Source organism: Gavialis gangeticus, unplaced genomic scaffold (assembly GCF_001723915.1).
Source record: "Gavialis gangeticus isolate Ggan-Ray unplaced genomic scaffold, GavGan_comp1, whole genome shotgun sequence".
Classification (NCBI taxonomy): Eukaryota; Metazoa; Chordata; order Crocodylia; family Gavialidae; genus Gavialis; species Gavialis gangeticus.
In genome coordinates this window covers 26,719,978-26,739,993 of record NW_017729034.1, presented here as the reverse complement: position 1 = coordinate 26,739,993, position 20,016 = coordinate 26,719,978, and the positions used below count along the sequence as shown (strand labels likewise).

The 20,016-nt window shown below is 44.1% G+C and overlaps 1 protein-coding gene across 3 annotated transcripts in view; it reads right to left on the bottom strand.

The window, feature by feature from the left end:
- The window catches only part of KIF6 (kinesin family member 6), a 518,996-nt gene that overhangs the window by 299,738 nt on the left and 199,242 nt on the right, over positions 1–20,016 (bottom strand). For 2 of the 3 annotated variants that reach the window (XM_019527228.1, XM_019527227.1), the window contains exon 8: positions 1,902–2,045. The exons of the other annotated variant lie outside the window; for it this stretch is intronic. In XM_019527228.1, coding sequence (XP_019382773.1) covers positions 1,902–2,045 — 144 coding nt within the window. The remainder of the gene's footprint in view (positions 1–1,901; positions 2,046–20,016) is intronic. 3 annotated transcript variants of the gene reach the window in all.

Genomic DNA, 20,016 nt, shown 5'->3' with positions numbered 1-20,016 from the left:
ATATAAATGCACACTCCCTTCCAGGGCATGGCATGAAACTAAAGATGTCCCGGTCACATCATTCCCCTGCTGTCAGTAGGTATAAATGAAACCTACAGGAAAGTATGTTCTTCACTCCACTATAATGCTGATCCACATAAGGCATCAAAAGCATTGCTGCCACCAGTTCAGTGCCAAAGGTTTAAGTGGTAGATGTAAAAATCCCAATCTTGTTAATTAACCATGTCAGTGTGAATGGGATGCCACATACCACCCTAAGCGCACATCTACACATTGCCCTATGGTGATGAAGCAACACGCTATGTCACTGTATGGCTACGCTATGATGATGTAGCAATCACGTAGGTCTACACATGATAGCCAGCTATGTCACTGTAGCAGCTCACTCCCCGGGTATAGTGCGCCGCTATAGCAACGTAGCGGTGAAAACTACCCATGTGCTGTGCGTGCGGCACAGTAACTGCCCATACTGTGCCATGCTTTACCAAAAGGAAGCACTAAAGCACAGCACCATAGCAACATCGCCATATGGCAACATGTAGACATGCCCTAAAAGAATAATATTAAGGTTGCACAGTCAAGCACTCAAAAGATAGGATATGCCAGAGCTAAGGTTGCCCGTGCAATTCTAATTCACCTCTCTTGTGAGAAAGCAGTTATTACATGATAACAGTATTTTTTTCACATGAACCTTCTTATTAAGCACAAAGGATAATGATTATTGATTGAGCGGCTAGTCAATACTTTGTTTTATTCTCAGTGTTTAATATCTGGTCCTTATAGACTGCATGTTATTTAAATTCTATTCTAGGAAAAATGATTATTTTTCAGATTGGTTTTTCTATGGTGCTCATCCAAAGCTTCATAAACATAAATTAATTAGTTTTCAAACATCACTTTGAAAGGAGGGGTGGTATTGTCCCCATTTTCTAGAATGGAAATGAAACTCCAAAAAAGTAAGGTAAAAAATATCCATTAATTTTGGGTGCTTGACCTGGGCTAATTAAGACATGCTTTTTTTCAGATTACTTAACATTACAATAGCATTTTCTGTAAAGTGAAACATTATCTTCTCTTAACTAGCTTAGTTCTTTCCACTATATTTCAGAGAATAATCTAAATTTCTATTCATTTTAGAATGTTTTGATGTTATGGAAGGTTATGGGTTCGCTATGAAACATCTAGAATATATCTGATGCTAAACTAAATAAGGATTAATGTACACAAGGACAGGAAACTTGGTGAAGGCTGCTAAAAAACCCGATCTACAGAAAGGCCAAAAAACACAACCTTCCAAAACAAAAACACCCCAGCCAAAAAACCCTCAGTTCTCCTCAATACCAAATGGATAAACTCCTTGCTCCATTGAAGTCTATGGGAGTGGAGTTTTGCCATAGATTTAAGTAGTCAGGGTTGCAGTCCCTTATCAACATGTTGCTGGGAAAATTCCTGGCCAATTTCTACTCAGAACTCACATGATACTTCATCATGAAGAATTTGGTTTTAAAATTTTGAATGTTCTTATGTTCATCATTAGAAATGGCTGCTCAATCTGTTTTTCTCCTCATTTGACCTTATTTAAGGAATAGCACCATTCATAATGGATATGTTAGAGCTAGCTGATGGACAAGATATGCACGCACATAATTAATCAGGATTTAACTCTGACACATAAAATCAGTGACTGGACCAAAGGTGATGATATTTAACAATCATACGATAATTTTCATTAACAGGGCTGCATTCCAGAGACATTCTAGAGTCAATGGCAAGAAAGATTTTTAAAGGGACAGTGTATCATTGATGACAGCCTACATATGTGCAATATAAACCATAACAAAGTCAGGAGGGCTTTTACAAGTGAAAACAGAGTACTTTGTTAATTGAAATGGATAACATACATCTATGTTTCTCTTGTCTAAAGAGAGTGTTGCAATCATGGTGGTCATGCAGTTCCCTCCCAGGCTGTCTCTTAGCACCGAAGTCATCATAGAATTCCTGTAGGGAATATGGGATCGATGTTTCTCAGCAAGGGCAATTATCACCTAAAAACAGTAGCAATGCACAAAACTTAAATCTGCACATAACCATTTGCATAGAATAAGAAAAAACTCTACCATACAACCTAAATCTCTGAGCTGCAAAGACTTATATTTGTGCTTACCTTTAAATCTATTGATTTCAAATTAATTATTTACATGCTTAGAAATTAGGCATACATATATGATTTTGCAGGATCAGGGTCAAAGACACCATATAAAAGTGGGTTTTGTCATGCTTTAGCTTTGTTTTGCAATTTCTCAGCAAAAAGGAAATGGACAGATAATAAATTTTCACTAACATACAAGCTCCTGTATATGAAGAATTAAATTAAATTAATAGGGGTATTTCCTCTCATATACTGTTGAAGAAAAATGTAGACATTACATTAAAGGCTTCCTTTACATAAACTAACTTATTTTCAAAAAGACATATTCTCAAGTTGTGTTGTTCTCCTTCAGATGCTTGTTCTTTTACTTTCTATGGAATCTCTTGAAAACTACATGTAAAAATATTTTAAAGCTACACACTGGGCGTGTCTACACATGCAAATAAACTTGACTAAATTTAATGGACATTAAGTTAATGAATATTAAGTCATTTTTGGCAGGTGTTTACATATGCAGAGTCTTAGGACTAAACTTAGTGCACTTGACACTAAACAGTGGTGACACACAGGGGATGCATGGGGGTGCACATGCACCCCCTGAGAGCGCTGGAGCACCCCCTGACAGAGAGCACTCCCCACTTATGCAATGGACAGTGGGGGCACTCGAGAGCGCCGGTACCCCCCAAGACCGCCAGTCAGGGACTGGGGGTGCCAGGACAGGTGCCACTGGCGCTTCCGGGAGCACCACAGGCACTTCTGGGTGCCCCACTTGTGTTTTCTGTTCAGTGCGATCAGCTGCTGAGAGAGGATGTGCCCCTCCAACTCAGGAGGTACCAGCCAGCCATGGCACTAAAAGTTAGTCCCAAGTCCCTTCAGCCCTTCCATGTGTCCCTGTGGCCACTGAGGGCAGCTCCAGCCTCCAGCACTTGGCAGCCATCTTGGAAGCCTGATCTCTAGCCAACAGGAGCAGCATGCTTCAGCTCCCTCCCTGCCCACCCTGCTTCCCCGCACCACAGCTGCCCCTGCCCGTGCCCCACTGCTCCAACCTGGCCCCTACCAGTGATGGCCAGAGCCCTGCACTGCTGCTGGCCATCTTGCTGGTCCTGCTGGCCCCAGCTGGATCCCCCACCACCCATGCCCCAGTAGAGCCATACGACTGCCAGAGGGAGCCAGAGCACCAGCTGCGAGAGGCCCTGCCTGACCCCCTCCTGCACTCCCACTTCAGCCTGCCTGCCCTGCCACCCACACACCCCCTAACCTTTGCCCACCCCCAGCACCACTCTCAGGACATACACATGGGTGAAACAAAAAAAACTTTACTGCCTTCACAACCCCGACCACCATCCCTCATCCCTCAACAAACAGTGCCTTTCCACCACCCTCGCCAGCTACCAACAACAAAAAACCCACTTACAAGAGGCAAACTATATAAATATTGAAAACTATTTACAATATTTTGGCTGTTCAAGCCCAGAGTGGAGGGACATGGAGGGACCCTAGGGGGCAGACCCCTGGGGCAGGTGCTCAGCACCCCAGCCCTTGGATGTTCCCCCATGGGTCTGGGGACCATGACAACCCCAGTGTGTAGTGACTTCATGCAGGGCCAGGTCTTCAGCTGTGTGGTGCAGAGGGGAATGATGGGGCCAGGCCCAGGTGGGTGGCGGCAGATCTAGGGGGGAAGCTGGGCCAGGGAGTCTGGCAGGGAGGAGGTGCCCTAGGATCTCCTCCCAGAGCCAGGCAGGGGCCTGCTGTGGGGCAGCAGGCAGGACCATGGGGACCTGCAGGGCCATGGGCAGGAGCCAGGCAGTGGGGGAGACGTTTGTGGCTGCCAGGGACAGGAGGGTCTCCATGACCTGGCGGTCAGCATCCCCTGCTGATGGAGCTGCTCCAGGTGCTCCTACTCCAGGGATTCCATCCAGGACCAGTGGTCCCACAGCACCTGGTCCCGTGCCTCCACCCAGGCAACATTCTTCATCCACCAGGCCTGCTCCCATTCCTCCCACTCCTCTACTACCACCACCAGCCACTGGAGCAGCAGGGTCCAGTCCCTGGTGTGCTGATGGTGCAGCCAGCATATGTAGAACCGCTCCAGTGGTGGGAGTCAGTAACCCTGAGGCAGCATCTTCACTGGGGATGGTGGCTTCTCCCCCATGTCCAGATATTGGCCCTGCAGAGGCAAGAGGCAGAAGCCTTTTTTGTGAGCATTTGCAACATTTCAGAGATCAGATGCACTCCACCAGGGGACGGCCTCAAATAGGGGGTCGGCTGTGCCATGCTAAGTTGGCTAGGCGGGCCTGGGCCCCAGTAGCTGCTGACTGAGCCCCATGCCCCCCCCTTGCTTCCCTGGGGCAAGCAGCCTGTTAGGTGCTGTCTGCAGGCAGCCTGTCTCCCTGACCCCCTTCCCAGGGTAGGGCAGACCAGGCTGCTGGCAGCACCTGCTGCCACAGCTCCAGACCCCGCTCCCTCCACTCTCTCCCTGCAAGCCACCCACTTTGCTGTGCTGCTGCCCAGCCCCTGGTACCCGTACCTTGGTTTGTGGTGTGCAGGGCTCCTGGATAACTGGGGTGAGGGGCTGGTTGTGCCCCCGTCCTCCCTGCAGGGGGCCTCTCCAAGGAGGTGGCCCCAGACCAGCCCCCACTACACTGCCAGTGCACCCCGAGCATGCCCCTGCTCCATGGGTCCCAGGCAGTGCACGATGAGCTGTTTGTACAGTTGGAGTGGTGCCTGAGTCACTATGCCCTGCTACTGCTGATTCTGCTGGTGCCCCATGCACACCTGTGCTCCTGGTTCTGGACCCTGAGCTACAATGGTGCAGGGGGCAAGCCCGGGCTGCCCTGCAACCTCCACCACTGCCTGGAGGGCTACTTGTTACAGCACTACAAGTCCCTGTCCTCCCCCTCCTCCCTCCTGCTGAGGAGGACATGGCTGTCAGCATCGACGCATTTCTTCGTGTGTGAGAGGCCTATGCCCACCCAGCTGCAGGCCACAGGCTACTCAATAAAGTTCTGAACTGTGTCCTTCCTGTCTGCATGCTGTGGGGGTGGGGGAACTCAGAGCCAGGGGACAGTACATGGATCAGGCAGGGAGCAGGGGCAGAGACAGGGACAGGGTGTGAGACAGTCCTCTCCCACTACTGGACTTACCATGCATGTGGGGCTGGCAAGGCTGATGGCTCAGTGTGGGCCTCCCCATTGGGGACAGCATCTGGCTGTGCCCACTGTCCACAATCTGGAGTATGCGAAGGGCTTGGATCCAGCCAGGGCCCCCCACCACAAGGAGGAGTTGGTGGTGCTGGTGGCTGGAGGTGGCGTGGCCAGCCACTCCTCGTGCTGGGGTCTGGGGGCTGTGCTGAAGGCAAGACAACCACTGGTCTAGGCTCCCTGAGATGTCAGTGGATGCAGCAGCTGAGGAGGAGGATGGGGTGGGGCACTGAAGGTCCAAGGTCTCCTCCTCTGGTGACATGTCACCAGAGGCATCAGGGCAGGGCAGAGGCTTGGCCAGATTACTCCTGCTGGTGGCACTCGGAGTGCAGCCTCTCTCCTGGGGCACCAAAATGTGGGTCATCTGCTGCATAAAGGCCATGGGGTTTGGGGTGAAACCAGACTGACAACTGAAGTCAATCACAGCCATCCACTGTGCCTGCAAGACCTTGATCTTTACGTGGCACCGCTGCAATGACTGAGAGTGCCCTTGCTCCTGTATTCTTCCTGACAGGGCCTTTTAAATATGCATATTTGAGCACCTGCCCCGTGCAAACTGCCTTTGCACATTGGCATGGCCCCAGAGTGCCACGAAGTAATGCACCTCCTCCCGGATCCAGCTGAGGGCCCTGGCAGCTGGCATGGGTGTGCGCATGCCACTGGAGCTGGGGCTCGACTGGGAGGAGCATAGTTGTCCTGTACCAGCTCTGGGCCGCCGTGGGGCTGTCCCTGCATTGCCAGCTCTAGACAGCTGCCAGCAGCACCCAGCGCAGGGGCATAGCCAGAGACTGGAAGCCATGTGGCAGAGGCACTTCACCACAGGACCTGTAAATACAGGGGACAGCTGGAGGTGAACAGGAGCAGGGAACAGGTGCTGGTCCTGCTGGCAGAGACAGACAGGCAGCAGCCATGGGGGATCCCAGTTCTGGGCAAAGGGTGAAGCAAGCTGCAGCCCTTTGTAACACTCATCTGTGGCCAAGCATCAGCTCTGGAGGGGAGCACGCCAGGCAGAGACCTCCTATGGCATGCCCGGGGGGGCATACGGGGCCTGCACAGGATCAGCAGTCTTGTCCAGGATCCTGATGTGTGTACCCCAGGCCACAAAATGGTTTCTCGCTTTCATAGCCTGCAGCTAGAGGCTGCCAAAGTGCAGCCCAGCCCTCAGGGAGGAGAGGCAGCCAGCCAGGAGCCCTGGGGCTGGGCAGACCTGACAATAAAGTTAGTGTCAGGTCACATCTACACGTGTTAATGCGTTTTAACTAATCGTGCCTAGATTTGCAGGTATCAAGTTTAGGCATGATTAGCCTAAGTTCACCATTTTTAATGAGCATTAGCGTGTGCATGTATAGATGAATGCCCTTAATACACATTAAATTAGCCTAACACACATTAATGCATCTCGTGTAGGCACGCCCACTATGTAATATATTGCTGGAAACGTATAAGGCACAGTTCAGTTTAAATACAGATATGCTGGCCAAAAAGGAAATGATACACTTACCATTTTTCATTACATTAAGGGATTTAATTTTAAAATAACAAACAAAGATTACCCATTGGGCTATAGTGGTATAAAGATTTTTACTGGTATCAGTTTGAAAGAGTGCCATTGTCAAAAGTACCAAATGCATTAAAGATTTATGTGAGTTATTCCAAAAGACAAACACTTTATATCACTGAACACCATCGCATATTTTGTTTGTACCACATATTAAGGGAAATCTTATTTTAGAAATCTGACTGTGTTTTTGTCACTAGCTTCGATTACCTATTCCCATGAAGCCAATATTCCAACTATCACCAGTTTCATGGGAACAGCCTCAGAAGCACAAATATTAGCATTAGTATTGTAAAGTAATATTTCTAAAAAAAGTATCCTTGATAGCTTTTCTAGAAGCAACAGGGTAATCTTCAGTATTATCTTACAACTTGGCAGAAGCAATCAAGTTACATCATTGTAATTATTTGTATAATAATACTTTCTCAAATCCTCATCCTATTATGCAGCATGTATGTGTGAATGTATACACACTGCACATCTATATAATATATACATATACATGCTATGCAGTAGAATATATATATACACACACACACACACACATATGTATGTATTATATATTCATATATAATATATACCTATATGTTGTATAACAGAGCAAGAGTTTGAGACATTATTGTTATAGCAATGTGTGCACATACACGTGTGCGTGCACACTCTAAGAGACAGGCTCTGCCACAAGCAGACTGCGACCTGAAGAGGCAAGAAAGGAAAAGGGTAAAACAAAGGAAGTGTCATTCCCATTTTCTAAATGGGGGACTAAAATATGGGGAAATTAAATAGCTTGCTCAAGTTTACACACAGTCTATGGCAGAGATGAGAACAGAGCCCAAATCTGACTACCAACCTAGTGCTCTAACCACATGATATTCCTTCTTTAGCAAGGAATTACATGAATATATGTGAGTGTGCAGACTACTTGCAGATTCCTATATGAAGGAGGAACTCACTGTAGTAATGGAAAGAGCCATTGCTTGTGCAGGATTCTGGAAAAGCATCTAGTTTATGACAAGGACACAGAAGATGATTAAGAATTTAGATCAAGAAAAATCCTCTGCCAGTGTAAATTGATGGAGGTCCAGATTACTGGCGCAGACTTTGGCCCTTGAAATCCAGTATATTTAAGCCCATCAAGTTTAGAAGAATCTTTACATATTTTTAAAAATTGAGAATTTATCTTTACTAATGCTTTAAAGCATCTTGTACTAGTCTTGGTGGGATGTTGAACTATCAGACCTTAAAATCATGATTTACAAATGAACAATAAGAATACTGATATCATTTTAGACATTTAAGGCATTTTAATTTTAAGATCTGTATTCATTACTTCGGAGTGTGTGTACATGTGAACAGGTGCACGCACAAACACATCATAATACTATCATTAAAGAAATAAAATTAGAAGATTGTATGCAATATATTATTTATTAAACATTACATAAATATAGCATGTATTGGTATGCAGTCCTGAAAAGGTTTTATTGACAAAAGCTTAATGCCAACACTAATGCCCAAGCTACAGTTCCCCAGCCCCAGTCCTCAGGAGCAGAGGCAACTAAAATGAGAGCAATGAGAGCAGGGATGTAGAGGGGCTCTCTCATTTTTGCTTTCATGGGAGAGCTGTGTCTGTTTCTGGTGTCCCCACTTACAGTTGCTTCACAACTCTCCTGGCTTGTTCCGGGGCTAGGCACCTAGTTCGAGCTGAGTGTTCACATTAGTCACAGCTCTTCATTGTCTGGTTTCATAGAGTAAGAGACCTGAATGAAATATAAGCCTATAAAATGACATCATTAAAAGCAAGGGAACTCAGATTAAAGGGGAGAACACCGGCATATTTTTAAGAAGGTAACTTTTGGGAAGTGGAATTCAGGCCATTAACTCTTAATATTTCGGCAGGTGGTGACATGAATGTTGTCCCTGTAGTTCTAAATGATAGTGAAACCTGGTGTCTGTATCACTTGAAAGGATGCAGCATGAGACACTTGGATGTAACAGTAAAGGATTGCTGCTTTTACTAACCTTGCACCCTTTAAACAGTATTTTTATCATTTAAAAAAAATATTTTAATGGTAGCTTAATCGTGTGCTATATAATTATTCACTAATTCACTAGCTGCTGCCATGTGTTTCTCTCCCACCCCACGTGGTCCAAGCTGCTCATCCTCACACCTATGCCCTCCCCCACACCAGCCCTGCTGGTGCTCTGCACAAGCTCCCCACCAGCCCTGGCAGTGTCACCCACACCTCATTGCCCTGCTCTTGCCCACCCTGTTAGCTCTCCCTGCAGGCTTCCCTGCCAGCCCTGACAGCATGACCCACACCCAGCCCACAGGACTGCCCCCAGCCCTGCCAACGCCCCTCATTCCCAACCCATAGCCCCTGCCCCACCTCAGCCCTGCTGAAGGCGAACTCCAGCGGCCCTCCACCCCCAGGCCCCAGGCCCCCCACTTACTCCAGTGGCTCTGCAATCACATCAGCCAACTCCCTCAACACCCTCAGGTGCATCCTATCTGGCCCCATGGACTTGTACATATCCAGCTTTCCTATGTAGTCCCTAACCTAGAGGCAAGCAATTGTTTTGGGCAGAGGGCCACTTACCAAGTTTTGGCAAGCTGTCAAGGGCCACATGGGTAGCCCTGTCCCTTGACAGGTGCCCCACTCCCTGGTTGCCATCTTGGGACCAGAAGTCCTACCCCCTAACCCCTGACCTTCACCACCAGAGGTCCCTCCCCTTGGCCCTGGAAATACTCCTTTCAGCAAGGGGTTTTGCCATCTCAGAACCAGAAAAATACCAAATTATATTCTAAAAATCAAACACCTACAACATCCATTAATTTGATTTTAAAAAAATATTATTGTCCTGATTTACATGCATTTGTGTAGTGTACACAGAGGTGATCCCACAACAGCTTAAAATGAATTCTTACTCTTGTATGCTGTGGAGGGTGGGGCCATAGGTATAGGTTTGTGGGGGCTGTGCATGTGTGGGTATGTGGAGAGGGTGTGGGTGTGTGTGGAGGTGTTTGGTGGGGGGTGGATAGGTGTGGGGGTGTGGGGGTGAGGTGAGGGAGCATGTGGGTGTGTGTGGTTATGTGGGCTGTGAGTGGGTATGGGATTTGTGGGGGGGGATGCATGTGGGGGGAGGGTGGCTGGGGTATGTGATGGGGTGTGGGTGTGGGGGTCTGCGTGTACAGCAGTGCAAGGCAGTGTGTGGTTGCATCTTTATAGTGGGGTCTACTTATGGGACTCACCCTATGAATACATGCATACACACTGTGCCTCCTTCACTACACACACACAGACTCTCTCTCCTTCCCTCATTGCTCTCTCTGTCTTCCTCTCCCCCTCCCTCATTGCATGGACACACACACACACACCCTCCCACTCTTGGCCCTGGGGTACTGGCACAGTCCTGTGCTCCCAGTGATGCAACCCGGGGCCATGCAGTGCTGAAGCAGGCATGCAGGGAAGCAGTGAAAGCAGGGGCAGGCAGAGGCTTCCGGTTGTGAGGGCTGGGGTAGGAAGGGGCTGGTGGGAGTGAGGCCTGGCTGGCCTAACCTGTTCTTTCACCACTGAGGGATGCTCACCTCCTCCCCAAACTGTGCTGCCCAGTGCAGTAGTCTGGGAGCTGACATTGCCTGTGAAGACTGAGGTGAAGAAGGCATTGAACACTTCAGCCTTTTCTGCATCCTCTGTCACAAGGTTGCCTGCCCCATTCAGTAAGGGACCCACACTTTCCCTGATCCTCCTCTTGCTACGACATACTTATAGAAACCATTCTTGTTACTTTTCACATCCCTTGCTAGCTGCAACTCCAATTGCAGTTTGGCCTTCCTGACTTCATCCCTGCATGCTCGAGCAATGCTCTTATATTCTTCCTTAGTTATTTGTCCAAGTTTCCAGTTATAAGCTTTGGTTTTTTTTATTTAATTTACTGAAGAGTTCCCTGCTAAGCCAAAGTGGTCTTCTGCCATACTTGCTAGTCTTCCTGTGCATCGAGATGGTTTGTTCCTGCACTCTCAGTAAGGCTTCTTTAAAGTACAGTAGATCACTCCCATAGCAACTATTATCATTAATGCTGTGTGATCCAAGTCAGAATCTAACTTGCTTTCCCCAACTGCATCTATTCTGTAGGCCAATAAGAGTAGTGAAAATAATAAGAATTATGATAATACTTTACCCTTTTAGAGCATCATTAATCTAAATTTCTCAAAATGCTTTATAAATATTAATATACAGAACCTCAAAAATGATGCAAAATAGGTCTAAAGATTACATTATCTGTCAGAAAAATAAATGAGGGATTTTGAATATACTAATAAAGCAACTCAGTTGACCTAGAAGGAGCTCATTTCTCACAGTCACTTACATAAGTATGACCATAATTTATAGGTCATTCTCTGCTTCAGTCCACATTTTAAATTTGACTTAAAAAATCTATTCTCAATTTTAGCGCTATCTTCTGCCGAGCTTTGTCAATTTCAAAGGACTCTCACCAGTCCAACAGCAGACAGAAAGAAACATTCAAGGGTTATTTAAGCTCCAGCCCAAGCTATTCAAGGACCTAACAATGACTAAAAAGCACCTTAATAGCCCAGATGAGATGAAAACAGAATCTATTATGGATTAGCAATGTCCCTCAGTCTGCTAAAAGAGTACACATTTTGTATGCATACTCAATCATGTGTTAGTCCTTACTAAGGAGATTTTGGGATCTTAGATAGAAATTGAATTTTCTGAGTCACTGCTAAATCCATGTCTACCAGGTGCAGTGTATACAAATACTGTACACCATTTCAATCAATATCATCAATAAAATCATTGAGATTGTGCGTTCATAAAATGTTACTCCAATTCTTGGTTAGTTAACATCAACAGACTCAGTATGGGCTCAACATACCTGGGAGCGGTTGAGCCCATCTTCTGCCCAATAGGCTAGTGAGCACCTGCCCAACAAGTGACAGCCCTGATTTCTAGATGATCCTTATCTTAACGGGATTCAATTTTCTGTTTTCCATATGGTACCCTAAGTCCAGACTATGGGGTTGGCTGGATGGGCCCGTTCCTGCTCCTCTTGTACAAGCAAGCCTAATGGGCACTGAAGAGTGTAAGATTCATAGAGCTAGAAGGAGAACAAGCAAGAGTGAGTGCAATTCCATAACTTGGTAGTTATGGCACTCATGAGGGTTGAGGAAAGGGAGGAAGCCCTACGTTCCAGCTCCTGCTGTCAGGATTATTTCTATTCTTTAAATTCATGATTGTCTAATATAAAATGTAGAAGCAGTCCAGGCATCATAACCTGAGCCATGTGTACCCCCATTCCAAGGGGAGTGTCCTAACCATGTAGCCAAGTCATGCAGCCACACTCACTCTTCCTTGCTCTCTATATTACAGAATACAGTTATCCTATTATAAAGTGAAAAAAATCTGAGTTTCACAGTGCGTCATACTTGTTCAATCTATACATGTCTTCATTCTTTTTTCCTTTTTATTTAACTGTATGTCAACCTCATGAACCAAGATGTACCCTGTTATTGTGACACTTAAATGTTTTTAAGGCAACATTTGGAAAAAATGTAGTGTATTCACAAGCAGAACTCCAAAACTAACAAACCTCTGGCAAGAAGCACAGTATTTACTGAACTATGAAAGCAATTCAAAAATAAAAAAGAACTTCAGTCCCCTAGCAGGTGTGAGGTCTTACATTTACCAAAAACCAAGCACTTTGGGGAAAAAAAGCAAACCAAAATTACAAGATTCCAACTTATTAACTCAACAACAACATATGTCTACAGTAACAATAACATATTGATGAGTATTGTGGAGACTTAGCTGAAATTCTGTATTGCCCAAAGTAGGGTAAAAGGTAACTGAAATCCACAGAGATCCATTACCATGCTATGTAAAAACATATAACCACTTCATTACATTATAAGCAAAAACTGAAGTTGAAAAAGTTAGTGCAAACATGTGTTTAATATCCCCCCCACCAAAAAATTTCCTATGATGAGAACATTTCAAGAGCCCTTGTAATTCACAGTTTGAGTAACACAGTAAATTTTAACATGAGATGTTAATAAAAGAAAAATTAGATGGTATGAAACAATGTACAGATTGAAGATAAGCCTGCTGGAACAATAGAGCAAGAAAAGGAATTAGAAAGGTACCAGCTAAGTGTAAAAAAGTTTCACCATCAGGGATGTCATCACCCCCACATCCTGCTGAGACTCTGAGGACTTATTACTACATTTTTTTTCTGGTTCTGCAAGGTCCTGATCAGGTCAGGATGAAGAGTCAAATGTCAAAGCAAGGAAGTGATCAAAAGGTTATTACAACTCCACTCCCTAGTTTGTAAGTTTCCATCAATTTTTACATCTGTAGTTTGTAAATTTCCATCAGCACCCAATGCCTACCTCTTTTCAGCATCTCTCTTTTAGCTTCCACATAATAAAGCTTAGCTAGGTCATCCAGGATGAACGCTTTGAGCAGTCAAAAGGGAAAACTAACAAAAACCAACTCCTTAAGTAATCTGGTAAAAGTTTATCCAGCCTCAGAGTAGCTAATAAAACTGAATGCAGTGTTTGTAATTTTCCAGCAATTATGTTACTAGTTAACAGAAACTGCATCTTCTTGGCTTTTCCATTCTTTTCATTCCCTTGAGTACCTTTCTTTAAGATGAAACAAAGGCAATATTGAACTTCAGCAATTAGAAATATAAAAAGAACTCTTAATATCATCTGGCAAAATGTCAAACAACAGATTTTTCCCCCTTAAAAGATTAATGAATCACTAAAAGAGGAGCAGAATAAAGGGAATCATTAAAGTGAAGTTTGATAATGTTTTAAATGTTCCTTCTACTTATTTATGTTTAATAAATGACTAAACTGTTTACATTATAGCTGTTTTGCAATAATGTAGCTTTATACAAATTCTAATCCATAATTAACTGTTCTGTTGACTGTAATACCTTAACCTAGCAACTTTATGTTTTCCATAACAGTGCTCTCTTTTGATTAAGCACTGAGGAGTTGTGGTGGTCTATTATTGTTATTGTGGTTGCACCTACAAATCTTAGTCACGTAAAAACCTATTTCCTAGGCACTATACAAACACATGAGAGAAGTCAGTCCTTATCTCAAAGAACACATAGTCTATAGCAGATAGGGAAATAAACTAAGAGAATAAGAGATTAGAGAGACAGGGTACATTATAATAGGATGTTTCAGATTAATTGTATAAAGTAAACAAGACAATTCACAGTGGTGATTGCAATGGCTCATCTCCCACAGAAAAGGTGAGACTAAAAAGAGATTTTAAGGAGAAGAAGGAGGTGGCTTTATAAATTCTGTAGAATTTCCCCCCCCCAAAAAAGTGTGTGTTTATATGGAAGGAGTGAAAGTGTTAGTAGAAATGGACAAACAAGCAATCAAGGATGGCAAGGATAGTGGAGCAAAACTGGGAGATCCATGCTGTGATAAGATAAGGAAGATCACTAGATTGGAATTAAGTTGTGAGGCATTATGAAGTAAAGAGAAATATATGTTTGATGCAGGGGATAAAGGAGAGTTAATAGAAGGACTCAGCACAGGACTTGGAGCTAGAAAACTCCTGAATCTTTACCCTGACTTAAGTGTTCCTAGTTCTTGGTCATGTGTTCACTCTCTTCACTGGTATTCCCCTCCTTTGCATCAAAACAAAATTAATCTTCCCACTTCTGAAATACTTCACATATATGAAATTAGAAATCAAGGTGTGCAATTTCCATAGGCTTTTAGGCATCTCTATACCAAAGATCACAGATATAAAAAAGTATCTGCTTTCAAAGTATAATGATACACACACTGTTGTGAGCCTAGTGTACCCTCTTATGTAGCACACTGGGCATTCAAACTTCTTGTTCAGAATAACTAGATATCTAATCACACTTATGTGAATCAAATTAATGAAACACAGAAATTCAATGCTTTTCAAACTGTACATCATAACTGCCTGCAGGAGAGGATGAAGATACTTAGGGAAACTGCATAAAATTTGAAAGTTTGATTATAAAAAAGGCAAAGAAATCTCACTCCCTTGATTTCTGTACACTACACCTTAAAAGTTCAATTTGATCTCTGTCAATGTCTTGAAACACATGTAAACACACATATACTATGTTACATAGATTTATCACTTAAGAACATAAGAACTGGCATTTACTGGGTCAGACCATAGATCTATATTGCCAAGTACCCTGTGTGTCACAGTGGCAGGGAGTGGACATGGTATGGCCAGTGTTTTTTCCCTGTTTCTCTCAAACTTATAGCCTTCAGCATTTAAAGCCTAGGAAGTTCTGATACAGAGGCTGTGGCCCTAACTCCCATGTTCAATAACTGCTGCTGAACCTTTTCTTTAAGTATTTGTCCAATTCCTTTCTGAATCTGGTTAAACTGTCAGTTTCCACAATACCTCATGGCAATGAATTCCACGCTTGAATTACATACTGTGTGAAAAAGTTCTTTTACTAGCTTTAAACTTACTACCTACTCATTTAATTTTATGATCCCTAGTTCTTGTAGTCCCTTTAGTCTCTCCTCATAAGAAAGCCCTCCATACCACTAATCATTCTTGTGATCCTTCTCTGTACGTTCTCTAGTTCTTCTACATCCTTTTTGAGATGTGGGGACCAGAACTGGGCAGAGTGTTCCAGAACTGGATGCACCATGGGTTTAAATGAGGCATGATGCTACTTTCTGTCTTGTTAACAATTCACTGGTTAATAACTCCTAATATTCTGTTTGCCTTTTTGATGGCTGCTAAGCACTGAGATTATGTTTTTATTGAACTGGTGACAATGACTTCCAGTTCCTTTCCTGTATGGTAACAGCTAATGTAGAGCGCATCATAATGTAGATATAGTTTAACTTATTCTTGCCCATGTGCATCACTTTACACTTATCTACATTGAACTTCATCTGCTACCTAGTTGCCCATTCACTCAATAGTGCAAGATCTTTCTATAGTTCCTCACAGTCTGCTTTGGTCTTTACCGCTTTGTATAATTTAGTGCCATTGCAGGGGCAAACCTCAATGGACATGTTGGGCAAAGTAAAGATGGCTACAAGAGGATCCATGGGGGACATGGATTCAGAAGGGGAAAGGATAATAGACTTTGAAGTATCTTACGATCTCGCTATTTCAAATACATTCTTCCAGAATCAAGAACAACAAATCACGTACAAGAGTGGAGGTAGACAAACTCAAGTGGATTATTTGCTAGTGAGGAAATGGGACTAGAAGGAGGTGAAAGACTGCAAGGTGACCCCAGGAGAAAAAGTTATCATGCAACATAGAATGGTAGTCATGGATATGAGGGTGAAAGGAGTGAGGCATACTACATATCAAGGAATGCAGAAAATTAAGCAGTGGAGGTCACAACAGGACAATAAGACAAGGGAGGCTCTCACAGCAAGAGTGTTGGAAGATTGAAGAAATAGAAGACCCTGAAAGTTGGTAGCAAGAGGCAGTGGATAATATCAGCAAAGGGGGAAAAGAAATCTGCAGAGTGTTATCTGGAATGATTCCCATTTGGAAGAAAACATGGTGGTGAATGAGGAGGTCCAGGAAGTGGTACGGGAGAAGAAGGAGAAATGTAAGCAATGGAAGATACATGGGACCCTCTGGATTTTGAAGCATACAAAGTGGAAAGGAAGAGGGCAAAGAGGACTGTTGCTAAGACCAAAAACTATGCAATGGACAATTTATACCAAAAGCTAGAAACAAAAGAGGAACAGGAGGAAGTATAAAGGATTCTAAAAGAAAACAGAGTTTGACAAGCTATGTGATGCATGTGAAAATGACTGAAGATGAATCTGAGAGTTTGTTGAAAAATAAAGAAGAGATTAAGGGCAGGTAGAAGAACTATTTTGAAGATCTGATGAACAGAGAATCCAAGAAGTTTGCGAGCAAGTGCCACAGAAAACCAAGGCATAGTGACTAACTTCAACAGACTGGAGGTGAAAAGAACATTGAACAAAATGAAGAACAGGAAAGCAACAGAACCTGATAATAAAGCAGTGGAAGTTTGGAAAGTCTTGGGGGAAAGACTCAACATATGGTGGAAGCTGTTTAAAGCAAGACTTGCAACAAAGAAGATGCCCAATGAATGGAGAGGGAGTGTGCTGGTGCCAGAATTCAAGCATAAAAGTTATGCTGTCCAGGATTGTGGCAACTACCAGGGAGTCAAACTGAAGTCTTACACTTTGAAAGCATGGGAAAGAGCAGTGGAGAATCACCAAGGACCAAGGAGGTCATTGGAGAAGGCCACCATGGATTCATGACAGGGTAAAACACTATGGATCTGTTTTTTGCAATAAAACAGATGATGGAGAAATACAGGGAAGGCTGTAAAGATATCCATTTCATTTTTATTGACCTAGAGAAAGCCTATGCTCATGTACTGAGGGAGAAAATATGGGAGTGCCTAAGAGTTAAAGACGTGCCAGAGAAATATGTCAGAACCATCAAGTACATGTATTGGAAATGTATAACGAAAGTGAGGAGCAGTTCAGGAGAGAGAGTTTTGAGGCAAAGGTGGGCGTACATCAAGAGTCAGTTCTGAGTCTGTTCCTGTTTGTGGTCATGATGGATGTGTTTACTGAACAAAAAAGAAAGAGATTGCCCTGGAATATGATGTTTGTGGATGACGTGGTCATTTGTGTTGAGAGTCTACAGGAAGTGCAAGCTCCTTTGGACCGATGGAGAGAAGGAAAAGGAATGAAGATTAGTCAGTCCAAAACAGAATATATGCACTGTGACTTCTCTGAGGTACCTGATGCTGGAAATGTGATAATCAATGAAAAACATGTTAAAAAAGTTGATGAGTTCAAGCATCTAGGGTCAACCATTGAGTGGTATGCAAAATTAGATTAAGAGTTGAACCATCGAATAACAGCAGGGTGGACAAACTGGAAATTGGAGACAGGAATGTTATGGGGTAGGAGAGTATCAGTGAAGCTGAAGGGGAAAATCTACAAAATGTGTACATCCAGTGCTATTGTAAGAAGCGGAGACATGATCCCTGAAGAAAACTCAAGAAAAGAGACTGAGCATGACAAAGATGAGAATGCTCTGATGTATATGTGGAATGACGAATATAAAGTGAGGAATACTTACATCAGAGGATTGCTGAAGGTAGTGGAGGCATCTAAGAAAGTACAAAAGAGAAGACTGGCATGGTATGGACATGTTCAAAGGAGTCCAGAACAATATGTGGGAAAAGAACTTACCAGAATAGCACTACCAGGGAGAAGGGAAAGAGGAAGACCAAAGATGAGATGGAGAGAGATAGTGGAAAGGGACATAAGAAAGGAGTTGGAAGAAGATACATATGACCAGAACCAGTGGAGAGCCAGGATCCACAAAAGCAACCCCATTTAGACCAGACAAAAGAGGAAAGAAGAAGGATAATTTAGTGTTGTGTCATCCACAGATTTGGCCACCTCACTACTCACCCCCCTTTCCAGACCATTTATGAATATGTTAAACACCACATTCCTACACAGATCCCTGGGGACCCTGCTTTTTATTACAGCTGTGTGAAGCTTCAGTAACTGATTCAATTCAGCAGAGATTTGGCCCAATTCGGCAGACGAATCTCCGGATCCAAACTGAATCAGAACCCTCTGATTCGATTCAGAGAGATTCGGAAAGATTCGATGATTCGGACACCGACACAGCTTTAAATGTTTTTTCTACATACCTCAAGGTACCAGGAGGCTCAAGAATGCTGAAATGTTGGGGCAGATGGAGCATTCCATGGGAGCGTGGGGGGGTCCCCAGCGCACTCGGCAGTGGACCCGAAAGTGGACCAGAAGCACTTCCAGTCCACTTCCGGGTCTGCCGGGGAGCACACAGGGGACCTCTCCCCCGCCCCCCAGCACAGTGACTGGTGCCTCCTGGGTCTGGGAGGCACCCAGGATCCCCTCACGGCCAATCACCTGGTACCTCAAGGTATGTTAAAAAAACATTTAAAGCTGTGTCTATGGCTGAATCAGCTGAATTGAAGTGGGACAGTGATCCAGATCAACTAATCGAATCACTGTCCCCAATTCGGGCCAAATCCAAATCGAATATGGCCCATTTCACACCCCCCTACTGTTTATTGTTTCCATCTGGAAAACTTACCACTTATACGGGTTTCCCTCACTTTATGCTGTACATGCATTACTGGAAAATGGCGTATAACTCGGGTTTGCATAAAGGGAACCCACTTTACCATGTAACAAATAGGGATATGTTCTAAGACTTTGACTGTACTGACCTCCAGACCCATTTCTACCACTTTTACAAGACAATTTTGTTAGTCACCAACAGCAGACAGTACACACAAGCACAGAGTGGTGGTGAATGTTTAGTTGGTGTGAAGAGAGGGTGATGAAGGCTTCATTGATGGCCCAGGGAGAGAGGTAGGAGATAAGTTAGCAGGACGCTTAGAAGCCATAATGGGGATGGCAACTACAGACACATGTCTCACAGACAATGAGGGAGGAGCACAGATCCACACACGAGACTATATTTTGGTGTGCGTCACTCTCACAATGCACTGTATAAAGCAGCTGACTGCAGGCTTCTGCCACACCTATGTCATAAGAGTGAATTTACCTCGCATATAATGAATTTTTGGTATAAAAAGGGTCATCCAATAAGAGTGAACTCACACGTACAGAACCCGCATAAAGCAAGGGAAACCTGTACTCACTCTTTGTTTTCTTTCTTTAAGCCAATTTCTAATCTGTGAGTGGATTTACTCTAATCCCATGGCCACCTTACTTCACTAAGAGCCTTCGATGGAGAACATTGTCAAAGCCTTTTTGGAAATCCATATATACTATGTCAACTAGATCACCCTGATCCATCTGCTTGTTGACACCCTTAAAAAACTCTAACTTGCTGGGACAGGGTGTAGCTAGTATGGGGGTCCAGGAAAGGTGGTTCTTCCTCAAGGAGGCTATCCTTGGGGTGCAGCAGGACACAATTCCTCTGTGCAAGAAGGCGGGAAAAGGGTCCAAGAAATCTTCATGGCTGAGCGCGGATATCCAGGCTGGCCTGAAGGCAAAGAAAAAAGCA